The 13,010-nt window shown below is 43.1% G+C and overlaps 1 protein-coding gene across 8 annotated transcripts in view; it reads right to left on the reverse strand.

Moving 5' to 3' along the window:
- The window catches only part of LOC308187875 (uncharacterized protein), a 29,452-nt gene that overhangs the window by 3,650 nt on the left and 12,792 nt on the right, over positions 1-13,010 (reverse strand). For 2 of the 8 annotated variants that reach the window (XM_080576299.1, XM_080576294.1), the window contains one exon: positions 8,229-9,628. The exons of 1 other annotated variant lie outside the window; for it this stretch is intronic. In XM_080576299.1, the coding sequence (XP_080432425.1) occupies positions 9,543-9,628 (86 nt within the window). In that variant the 3' untranslated portion in view covers positions 8,229-9,542. 5 more of the 8 variants (XR_013944965.1, XM_080576291.1, XM_080576295.1 and 2 more) reach the window with 5 other exon arrangements.

Below are 13,010 nucleotides of genomic sequence, written 5' to 3' on the forward strand. Positions count from 1 at the left end.
AGCAGTTCCCCTGCGGCCTGTGCAGGGAGAGGCCCCCGGTGGAGCAGGCTGTCCCCCTGCAGCCCATGGGTCCCACACGGAGCAGATCTCCACGCTGCAGCCCGTGGAGGAGCCCACGTGGAGCAGGTGGATGTGGCCTGGAGGAGGCTGCGGCCCATGGAGAGCCCCCGCAGGAGCAGGCCCCGGGCCGGAGCTGCAGCCCGTGGAGAGGAGCCCACGCAGGAGCAGGGGGTCTGGGGGGAGCTGCCGCCCGCCCGTGGGGGACCCGTGCTGGAGCAGTTTGCTCCTGGGGGATGGATGGACCCCGTGGTACGGAGCCGTGTGGGAGCAGTGCTGGAAGAGCTGCTGCCTGTGGGCAGCCCCCGCAGGCTCAGTTCGGGAAGGACGGCATCCCGTGGGAGGGACCCCGCGTGGAGCAGGGGCACAGAGGGACCGTGAGGGAGCGGCGGAGACGAAGCGTCAGGGGCTGACCGCAGCCCCCATTACCCTGCAACGCCACAAACTTAGAATCCAAAGTTAGTTCATTTGTCACTTGGAGCATAGGGTCAAGGATGTAGACTTTGGAACAGAACTAAGTATCAGTAAGGGTGATGAAAACAAACAGATTTAATGGACTTAAAATTTAAGAGATAACTACTCTATCCTGAGCCAGATGTACACCAACTGACAGGTCATTTCATTAATGGTCTTACAACTTTTGCCAATGAGGAAATCTTGAACTGCAGAACATGTACCACCAGCAGCAGAGAAAGCAGCTGCTAGTAGAAAAAGCTGGTAGGATCTGACGTCCATGTGAATGGAGACACTTTAGAGCCACAGATCAACAGGCAGTCACTGCAAACCCCAGCCATGGTAAGGAACAGGAGGGGAAGTGGCTGGAAGTGCCAGTGGTTTGAAGTCATGGAGCACAGAAACACACAACAAGAGGGCAGTGAAGGAGAGACAGGAAGAATGATGGCTCCCAGCCACAACATAACATTGCAGCTGTTCTCAAGAGTACCACTGCCTGCCATGCCAAATGAGATTGGCTTAGAAACTCTAGAGCAGACTCAATCAACGGTAGCCTAGTCAACAAAATCCTGGTATCTGGAAATAGATCCTTCAGTCCCATTTATGACAAAAATCTCATGGATGTTTTCATCATATAATTATGGGATTTTGCAACTGTTAGAAAATATGTTTTTACCTGCTTGTATGTTCAACCAAGTTTACGTAGGTTACAATATCTTGTGAATTAGCAAAGATATTCTCTTATAAAGAGCCAGAATGGCAGCCAACTGTTTAATGATTTTGCAGTCAGCACTAGCAAGCCAACACTTACCAATGAGTGTCTTAGAAACCAGCATCTTCAAATTTTTCTTTTCCAGATTTTCTTCTCCGCTGTGAAATTGCCACTTCGCTTGGGGTGAAAAAATAATTGGATTATCCTAACCAGTCTCTACCTAGCTACCAAAGTTTCAGCAAATATCTTAAGAGAAACTCATACTTGTTCAGACCAGATTGCTTCTAAAGTCATTACACCATTAACTCTGCTTAAGCAATATTCTCTAACCTAAGCCTGCCGAAGTGCTAGGAGCAGTTAAACTGCGTAAGCTAAGTTTTCCCACTTCTTAGTTAATGCTACTATGGCAAGGACATCATTTAAAAAATTGTGTTGAATTTCAAACACTGTCTTCCTTGCTCCATGGACTGTTACACGAGGTGCCATGCACAGGTACACACAAAACATCACCTACTTTATAGCAGCAGACTGTGTTTTAGCTCCCATGCCCTCCGCGGTAAGCATTTTGTTTAACAAATATACGTATAACAGAAAAGAATAGCAATTATGAAAACAACAGGGACACTTTCTCCATAAAAACGGGAAGCTAGTAAGTAAATGAGATACTGTTTCTAACAAACTAGCGCTTAAGACTTCCCTGCTTCACACAACACATGATTGGAGACCAGGCCTGTGGTTCATGTTAAGATTTAACCAGAAAAAATGGTTCCTCTCCTGCACAGCCTTTTGTTCTCTCTCCAGAATAAATCAGCTGACAAAAGCTGAATATATGAACCAACTTAAGGCTTGAAAGCTTGAAAACAGAATAAACCAGCTAGCTTTTAGAAACTGACAATGTCTAAGTAAGTCCTCCTTTTAACAGACCTTTGATGTTTTATTAAGCAGCCCTGTGGATAGTTGGGAATTGTCATTGTTTTCATCCTAAACTGAATGAAGATCTCACACAGCAGAGCATTTGGTGAACGCTAAATCACAAATGAGGGCACATGGAAAAATGCAAAGCTCCCTAATAGGATGGGGTTAATATTAATCTACGTTCAATTTGGGCCAGAGCATTAATTTCTTCATTCAGGGTAAGGCAACGATCCACTGCTGGACTTGCGGTAGAACTAGTGAAGGATTAGGAAGGAATGAAGTGACAGAATGGCAAGACCATATATATAAGTGAGCCTTTTGAGTATGGGTTCGTTTTCCCTTGCCTCATGGAAAGGAGGTAATGAACCCCTCATGGGGACTATTTATGTACTTTTCCCACTTCTGCAATCCCTGTGGGAATGGTATTTCCAGAATAGATCCTCCCTTTCTGAAGCTATTGTTGAGGGAAAATGCACTAGAAATAATACTTGTTAGCACAACGATTGCAAAGTTAGACACAGCTGAACAATAAGGTGCACTTTATTCTCCTGTATCCTATGTATCCACTGTATACGGGTACCCAGCCTATCCAGAGAGCATTCGCTCACTCTCCCAAAGGGAAAGAACTGGTTAAGGCTTCTTTCAAAAGAGGAGAAACCCCAGCGTTGCTGCATGGAAGAACATGCCATTTCCTCTTGCTAATTGTTAGCGCAGCTGCTTGTGACAACTAGAAGCCCAGCACCCCTGAAATTGAGTCTCTGTGAGGGATGCTGATTAAAACCAGAGGAAATACAGTGAACCCACTGCAGCCTGCTGCACCGCTTGTCACCACAGGTGCGGTGACCGCTACTGTCCCTGCTGCACGTGCCCTGAATGCAGCAGGTCGGCAGCTCCCAGACACCTTCCCCATCTCTCCCATCTCCGCAGGAAGGAGGGGAAGCATCCTGCCCCGGGGAGCGAGGCAGAGCTGGGAGGCAGCGAGACGAAGGGTGAGGAATCATCTTCTTTTCTTCAATTATCAAGAGGCTTGCTGCAGGAAATTACTCCCGCCACCAAGCCATTATGTTTACTTCGTCAGAAGCTGGTACGAGGAACCATTTCGTGACTCAGCAACAGGGGCTGCGTTTTCTATGCGTGCTGCAGCAGCAGGGGGACCATGGCATCGCCTCACGATGCTCCACTGAGGCAGCATCACCTACTGCTGGCTGGTGGGGATTCCTTTGCCAGCAGAGAAACGTGCTGCACATATTTACTAGCACAGGAGTATCCGGGACAAGCACAAGCAGGATTTCTGTACTGGCACAGAAACTCTTACCAACAGCAGCCAAACACAGCACGGTGTGGTGGGCCGTAACTGACCAGATGAGAAGTTGAGATGTGTTGTCTCTCAAAAAGGCGCTGACCACGAATTGAATCACAGCTGCCCAAAGCACGATGGCAAAGCTGGAGCAGGCATGATGGCACTGCTGCCTCTTGCACATGCTCCAAGAGGCCACAACTCCAAACCCAGTGCTGGCACAGTGTAACACAACGTGATGGACTCTGATCTGATGTACCCAGCTTTGGCAATCAAATGAGAAGAGAAACATTTCATATGTGCTGCTTAAAACACTCCAGTCCTACATATCCTGAGGTCATTCACACGGGGTTCTGAAATGAAATACAAAACTAAGATGGCATTACTAGGTAGCCATCAAAACATGCTCGGTGTCCATTTATCTTTTCTGAGGCCCACAGCTGTATACAAATCTCTGATGGGAGAAGGATGGGAAGGACTGTTACCAACAAGTCTAATAAAACATCAGAAAGACATAAAAGGCATTTGATATCAAGAACCTTCAGCAAATGTAAAACTTACCACCTTCAGAGGGTAATACCCAACTCACCTCTCTTCCTGCTTTAACAAAAGCAGACCGCTTCTAGCATGCCATATACAGGAGCAAGAAAAACCAGCTACCCTTCTCAACAGTCTGTTTGCACAGCACACACGCCCAAGTATGCTAACTAACCACCAGGTATTGAAACACCAGGAAATCTTTGTTGCACCAAATGAATAAATATGCAAGGTAAGGAAAAGCAACTCTTCCTTCTTTGGCAGATGCTAAAGTCAAGTGGCAAGAAAAGAAAACCAAATTTGATCTCAGTTAATGGTACACAGATTAGCCTGAGAGCTTTACTCAGTATCATAATGCAAGTAGTAGGAAAATGGATTTTTACTTTTTTACTTTTTTTTTTTTTTTTTTTGACAGTGACCAAACTTCAAAGATCTTTAGATGTGAAAGCTGTCAGATTTATGAACTGGCAGGTCAGATATTGCATTAAAGAAAGGGTCATGCATGTGTGGCTGCAGCATTGTCTGACAAGACAATACCACCATACAATCTGGTATCTGTGCATGAGAATGAATTTAAGCTGAGAGAAAGGCCAAAACATCTGACTTTCTAAGTCTCAGCCTCCTTAACTCATTTAGTCTAAGTGTGTTTGATTTCATAGTAATAAAGATTCAAACAAAAACAATGGATTCAGAAGCAGGCTTTTTTTTTTTTTTTTTTAGGTCAGGCACCATGCCAGCTTTCTCATAATGTCTTGGCAAAGTTCTTATTTAGCTACAAGACTGCAGTTTTTTTCTCCAGCCATAGTCAATGCGTTCAAGTTTCATCTAGTTTCCAGCATTGTTGTAATAAAATCTCAAATTCAAAACCCTAAGTTTTTAAAGTCTAAAGCCATAATGTTAATGCTTATTAAGCCCATGAAGCATTCTACCTTATCATGAAAGAAATCAGTAAGTTAAAATGCCTAACTTGTACAAGGAGAGAGTGATGAGGAAGGCTCAGCACTGCCGGTGATTCATTCAAACCGTGCTCCTAACAAGAGGTGTCCGTGTGTTTATTTTTCAGCCCTTAAAAAAAAAAATAAAAAGTCTTCAGGTAACATTGGAAAGCATTTATATATAAGTAAATGTGTCATATCTTGTTTCCTTGACATAGCAATTGAGGCTTGCCGTGCTCCCCAAACGGTCAGGCTACATAGTGCATGCAACAAGTAGCCTGACTGCCCAGTGAAAACTCCCTGAAGGACACACAGCTTGGCCTCCCAACAACTTCATGCTATTTTTTTGGAGTATGTTATGCCAGGAGAAAGACATGCGCAGAGGAGCAAGTGCGGATCTGGCCCACAGGTTGAAAGTTCACTGGCCAGCAGTCATTTCTGAATACGAGCCCACACTTCCTAGAGATCCTACAAAACAATAAAATTGAGTTTAACCCTTTAGATGAAGCTTTGGGATACACAAGTCTCTAGTAACCTTCCACATACTACACTGCTTTAGCTAATATACTTACAAGTCAAACACAAGGAGGGGGAACAGGGTGGCAATCTTTTCCTTTTGCTTTGCTCATCCTTCAGTAAATACATTTCACTATCCTGGCTGAGTGTTTAAACAGAAAAGACAATACATCCCAGGGTAAGTATAGAAATAAAATCCTGTATGTCAGCTTGCAAAATTAAGCAAACAAAAAAACAGATACAAACCAAGGAATGAAGGAAGTAGAAATATATTTCTATTGTTAAGCAAAAACATCTGTGCGATATTAAATCACCCACGAAGATATGACTTAAGGCTTGAATCATCTCAATCTTATCGCTTACTCACAGTTTGTATGAAAGCAGTATTCATACAGTACGTAATTTCACATTTATGTTATTCCTTGTGCCTACACTTTCTGTGATGAAATGGAAAATATAAAGCAATGAACTGAGGTCTAGAACAGAACAACTTTATACACAGCTGTAAAGCAAGTTTTAATATGTACCTTACGTGTGCCTTCTTCGGCAATTAGGTAAGTTATAAATTTAAATTCCATAAATGTGAGTTTTGGTTAACTAAGACAAGTTAAAGAAAGTCCACAAACTGCTTACTTTAAAAATTTTATAACATCCTTTTCCAAGGCATGACCTTTGGGAGCAAGAAATCTCTTCTTGATGTGAGGTTCTCTTACATGGCAAAAACAACGCCAGCAGATCTCCCAACCCTTCTTTCTAACCACCAGCATCTCTTACAACATACCCCTCCAGCCATCAAACACAATGAGTTTAAAAGTTAAATTAATACGTATGATATGACACGATTGCATTTGACACCAGGACACCTGAAAGGCACTGACACCTCTTACAGGCCAGCAGCTGCTGCTTCATGGTCTAGTCTTGACACATCTCCATCCTCTCTCCTCCTTCAGTGCCCTCTCTGCCGTTCACTGGGACTTGAGGCTGCTCCGGCAGCAACCACCACGTGTAAATGTGTGAGATCTCTGGGGTGCTGGTCTGTGCCACAGCATGTCAGTTGAAGCTTCTGTAGTAATGAAGTAGAAGCTGCATGGTAAAACAACAAGACACTCTGACAAACAAGCCTATTAGGTATGAAAAGAAGGCTTGCTTCGTTTTGATGCAGCAAGAGACTGATTGAAATATCAATAGATTTGCCTGATTTTTTTTCCTCCAACAGAAAAGCTCCTCAACAGAAAATCACAGATTCTGCAGAATCTTACGAGGATTCTTCAGAGATTTCGACAGAAGCTCGTTCATATTATAAAGCTCAAATGTTTTTGCTAATTTGCTGAATTAAGTATACTCCAAAGCTGGTGCTTTGACTTTATCAAATAAAACGTTTTATTTTGCAGATAAACTCAGGACTATCAATCTGAGGTCTGGTCCACATGATAAAATTCTGTCAATGACTTCTCCTTCTCCATAACAGAAAATGAGGTGATCTCTGAGCTTTGCAGTAGGGCAGGGCAGCACTAAGGCTGCTGAGGGGCTGCAGCCAAGCTACAGAGCCAGAGAAGCGGGAACCAGCATTTGGAAGAGAATCCACCAGAGAAGCTGGGGAATCCCCCTCTTGGTTTTGGGGTGATGGAGAAGGGAACCATGGACCTTGCATAGGAGTGCTCTGAAGGAGGAAATGTGTGGGTGGGTGTGCAGGAGATGAAAAATCCAGCCCTCCACTATTTCAGCCTGTTAGATGCTAGGCACTCACCTTTCTGCAACATCCGTAACGTGTAGTAACACTCAGCCATTATCACGTGCAGTGGGTGATATTTGATTCAGTAAAGCAACTGGATTCAGGTTTTAATGAAATGAAATAAATTTGTTTTCACACATAGCAAAAATAGTGAACATAACCATAGATTACACAAGTTCTCTGTAGAGGCATGAAAAGATCTTGAAGAGATTCATCTCTCCTATCGACTCTGACCTAGTCATCCCCATCTCACTCCCCAGGCAAATGAGACAGACAAACAGGCATTTCTGGGGCATGACTCACCTCATCATGAGAAGATTTTAAAAAGGTCAGAGGAGCCCCTGTCTAGTAGCATCCCTCTCTCTCCACTGACTGCGAAGGAGATGCAGCATGACTACCTCAAATGCAGGCATACAAAACACGTGAGCAAATGTACTCATTAGCAGTGTAAAACATGACAGAGCTGTTCAAAATGACACTTGTCCAGAAACCTACCAGAGGATGCAATAGCTTAATCATAAAGTGGAAAGAGCTTAGACAGTTGCCTTGTTTTGTTTTCCTCTATACACAATGCCACAATGTTTTGTTTTTCTCTATATACAATGCTCTCCTAAACAGAGAGCAAATAAAGCCGGTCATGAAATGCATCAGTGCATTGTCCCACTGCATCCACCTCGAAGTGAGCATGGGTGGGGAGTCTGGACTTGAAAACCTATCAGTTAATCCAATAAACAACTTCAGTAAAAGGCTACCTAGTCTGCCTGACAGAAGCTTACAGGATCAGCGTCTTTTTTATACACTGTGTAAGAAGCCAATAAAAGTGACAGAGTCCTCCAAAAATACCGCTCATCAAATGAACGGAGCATCTGAGATCATTATTTGTTGGACGTTTTCAAGCTCTTTGCCCTCTCAGCACAGCCAGTGCCTCAGTTGTACCTCTCCATGCAGCTGAAGCTGCCAGAGCTGAACAGACTGCCTGCCTTCGGTCTAGCTTGCACAAAAAGCAACAGCGGAGATTCAGCAGCACAGTTTTCGACACTGGCCAGCAAGCAGCAGTCAGACACAGGGCTGGAAGAGTAAAGTTCAAAGCAGGTCAGTGGATCGTTGTGTGCGGAGTGCTCCGAAGTGGAAGGAAGCAGACGTAACTGCCGAAGATGACTTTATAGGACATGACCAAAGACACAGATTTCCACTGCAGAAATATTTTTGAGACCTGAGGCCTCAACCCCTCGTTGTTAGCATCCAAATTTTTCAAATGTAAAAGCTACCTAAAGTACACTGCACTCTGATACTTCATGCTGACTGCAGGGGAGAACACAAATAAATAAATCATGAGCTGTTTCATATATCCTCCTGGCCATGACCCATCAAGCCAATTCCACAATCTAATACCAGCGGGTGCTGTACAAACAGCAGGAAGGCACAGAACACCTCAGGAAGCTGCTTCTGCTCTGACACAGCATAAAACACACCCTTATTCAGTTATCTTCACATTCCATATATTACCATAGCTTACGCTTCTCTCCTTTCCAGCAAGCTGTGTAATTCCAGCAGCACTACAAATGAAAAGCTCAGGAACGTGGAGGTGGGCTTCCAGAGTTTTTTCCGGTCCTAGAACTACTCTTATAACATTTGGGGAAAACAAACAAACAAACACACACATGGTGGGCACAGGCACCATATTCCTGGGATGCTAGATTTTAGGAGAAATGGCAACAGAGAAATTATTCAGAACGATGGTGCAGAGCTGTGCTCGCAGGATATTAATCATTACTTGACCTTTCCATAGCAGCCTTCTGCCGCCTTTTGGCCAAGCTTTACTTCGGCTCTTTGCATAGTAAATGTTTTGCCTTCTGCCTTGCAATACACGCACCTTATGCCACTTGATACGATGCTAAAATATATCATTATGTGAAGGTCAAACTACCTCATCGGTCTGGGTTTGAAATGGAAAGCACAGTTGATGAACACTTCCAGAAGGAAAAATCTATGAAAGATGTTTCAGAGAGGGACGGATCGTCTCCAAGATGGTCTGGTGGACGCAGAGCAGGCAGCTGAAGTATGCCAACATGGAAGGGATCCACAGCCTCACCTGGAGGGCACACATTCTCCAAGATGATGGGCACAGTCAGGGGATGCCAGCAGCAACAGCTCTTGCCACTGCTCCTGCCCATTTCTAAATTACTGCCATCAGCCCATCACCACCTGGCTTTTGAAGCCAATTTCCTCATTCGCCGATGCAGCTTTGAGAAGTTAAGCATACACTTATGGAAGACTGGTTAATAATTTATCAGTGTCAGAACTGTCACATTTTTTTCCAGCAATCAAATGCCGTATACTCATGTTCCACAGCTGAGCATTTCTCCTTGCAGACGGTGACAGCTCTCTTTACGTATCGTGTACAGCATCTACAGTTTGATAGATGTCCTCAGGGAGTATATAGGAGTGATAAGGACAGTTTTTGCTTGGGAATACTGAAAGGTTAATAAGATTTATATATTCAATCACTGCCTCACGCAGAGATTTGGGGTTGGTTTCATTACTTTTCAAACACTTATTAATATATCAGCTTGTTACACACAGCTCAAGCTCTTCAGCCTAGCAGACACCCTCTGAAGGATTAGCACAGACAAGCTTATCTTCAACAAAGTCTGGAAAAAATGCCTCCCTGCATGATAAACCTAGATAGCAGAGCAAGAGAAATACTTTTTTTTCCACCCCATTTTGCCCAGGGAAGTGGTTGAGTCACCATCCCTGGAGGTCTTTAAAAGACATTTAGATGTAGAGTTTAGTGATACGGTTTAGTGGAGGACTTGTTAGAGTTAGGTCAGAGGTTGGACTCTGTGATCTTGGAGGTCTCTTCCAACCTAGACGATTCTGTGATTCTGTGAATCAAGTTATTCCCATTGGATCAAGTGATCCCATCCCATTGGCAGTAAAACAAGACTCACCTGCAGATACTGCCCCACATTTCCACGTGCCGACATTTGGCTACTGACAACCATTTGGGTTCTCTCAGAAGCTGTAGAGAAAGAACCTGTCAGGACTGAAAGTCTTATTTTATAACAGAAGAGCAAGCTTCCACAGATAAATAGGAAGTGCATGATTTTGAGTATTTACTACATTTTTTTTTTCAAAATCATTATTGCAAATCAGCATGTTCAAACACACCTTTTCCTCTTTAAGCAAAGCCCCTTAAAGTAACCTTTCCAGAAAGCAGAGTGAAGGCAAACAAAAAAGATGTCTTCACAAACACTTACTCATCATCCGAAATTAATAAGCTATAACAACTCCTGCCTTTACCACTTGGGAATATCAGCAGCAGTCCAACTCTAAGCAACTAAGCTTGTGTATGCACAAAATTTAAAACAATTGCCCAACTATGAATGCTATTCCTGGAATTCTTAAACAAAAAACCCTAAGCCATGAAATGTCAGACACTACCTTTGGCCCAACACCAGACTTTCAGCTGTTCAACACCTTAAAAGCATACGTAAATTTTTTATTCTGCTCACTTGGAACATTAAGTTTTTAAAACACACAACCACAAAAGGTACTTTTCCACAGAAAAGCAAAATCCTTTAACTTAATGACAACATCTGCAACATGAGAGGGGAAAAAGGGAAGGGAAGGAAAGGAAAAGAAACAATTCCATAACTCAATGCATCCCAATGGCTGGGCATTCCAGTCACAGAGCACCTGATTTTTCAGGTATACTGGGCATCCACAGTTCCACATTATTTTAAATAAATGTAGGGACTCCCAGCACCTTTGGATGTCAGGCCCTGAAGTATAAAATACTTTTTGCACTTAACAGAAAAAGCTTCCACCCCTTCACAAGCCTTTAAAAAGGATAAAAAAGCCAAATCAAACGAAAATAAAGTTAGAGCAAATATTAATCAGGGCCATAGTAAAACCCAACTAATAATGGTCATTACGATTTCAAACCAGTGTTTGAAAGCAGGAAATACAACCGGAAGCTAACAAACAATGGAGCTTTGTCTTCACCAAATGATCTACTCAGCAAAAGGGACAGCCCGGTAAAGAAACACCTCAGACTACTGAAAGTATCAGGAGCATAAAACACCCTCCCTTCCAATTAACCAGCTTTTGAGGGAATTCTACTTGGTAAAAGATTTGTGAACCTTTTTCTTCTCAGTGGCTTCAAGCATAACCCAAAAAACTCCAGACCAAACGCAACAATAACAGAGGCTAGTTTGATCCCTTCTGTAAATCTTCATGTTCTCTGCAGTGGTAACTGAGGATTAAATACTGGCTTAAAACATTATCCAAAGACAACATTGTTAGTAGAATCACAGAATCATGGAATCATTAAAGCTAGAAAAGCCCTCCAAGATCATCTGGTCCAACCATCACCCTACCACCAATGTCACCCACCAAACCATGTCCCTAAGCACCACATCCAACCTTTCCTTGAACACCCCCAGGGACAGTGACTCGACCACCTCCCCGGGCAACCCGTCCCAATGCCTGACCGCTCTTTCTGAGAAGAAATGTCTCCTCATTTCCAGCCTGAACCTCCCCTGGTGCAACTTGAGGCCATTCCCCCTTGTCCTACTTGTCCTATCACTAGTTACCTGTGAGAAGAGGCCAACCCCCAGCTCCCCACACCTTCCTTTCTGGACTTACAGGGGAACTAATTGCACTAGTAACATTCCCTTCAAAAAATGGAAGCACTGCACATTTCGAAATCTCGTGGAATGGCAGATGGAAAAGCTTCCTAATTGAGCCCAGTATTGTTCAGCAGCCTGTTTGATCAGGCACCTCTGCAGCACAGTGATGCCAGCCCATAGGTCAAACACAGTATGAATTCAAACATTTGCAGAGAGCCCGCAGCACGCAGAGCTGTTTGCATGGAACATCCTCAGCAAGGTTTCCTGCCGTAGGGAAACCTGTGGTGTTCAAGCAGGGAACACCACTGCATTAAACAACACTAATTCAAGGAAAGCTTAAACTTTTTTAAATTAGAGTTCAGACAGTTTCTTTGGTGTACAGCAGAGGGAAGAGAAAAGCAGTGCAGATTCAAATGTAATTTCCTAGGAAAGAAATCTATTTTTACATCATTGAATTTCATGACCAAGACATGAGGAGCTTAGATATTTTATCCATTTTACCCAGTACACTTGGTAAACTCATACACAGGTACATTTATTAGATGATGGTAATGATCACTAGTCAGAGCAAAATGGCTGGATGGTCTCTCTACTGCATCATTCAACTTTGCCAGCAGTACATAAAAAGATTGAGTGCATCAATATAATGCATTTCAATCAACTGCCTGGTAGCTCATCAAAATCATTCAAAGAAAAAAAAAAAGAGTGGTAGTGATGGAATTCTATTTTTTTTTTTTCATGCTACAGTAAGATTTGAATGTCCTACTGCTAAAATGGGCTACAGGCACTACTGAAAACCTTCAGGAATTGCTTATTTGTTTAATTTCATATGCATCAGGACAAAAAATTACCCCAAAACACAGTCTATTATGTTCATGGAAATCCAGAACACTGTTAGGGAGCTTCTTATGCCAGGTCTGCTCTGTGAAAATTCCTCCATGCAGTACAGCTTGAATACAGATGTGATAAACTACCACAAAAAAGAAATTAAGTTTCTTCTTTATACAAATGACCTCATTTCTTAACTTTTTTTTTTTTTTTCCTCTGGAAGGGAATTCTTATTACCAGCAATGTAGACCTGTCAAATCTCATCTGTTAAGATTCATTCAGCCCCTATCATAGGCTTCCCTTCTTGTCGTGTCTCCATCACAGTAGCACAAATGCTTTCCCCTGATCTGTGAACTCCTGAAACGACGTAGCTGAACAGTTCATCACACACCTG

This window comes from Anser brachyrhynchus (genome assembly GCF_964034855.1).
Source record: "Anser brachyrhynchus genome assembly, chromosome: 1".
Lineage (NCBI taxonomy): Eukaryota > Metazoa > Chordata > Aves > Anseriformes > Anatidae > Anser > Anser brachyrhynchus.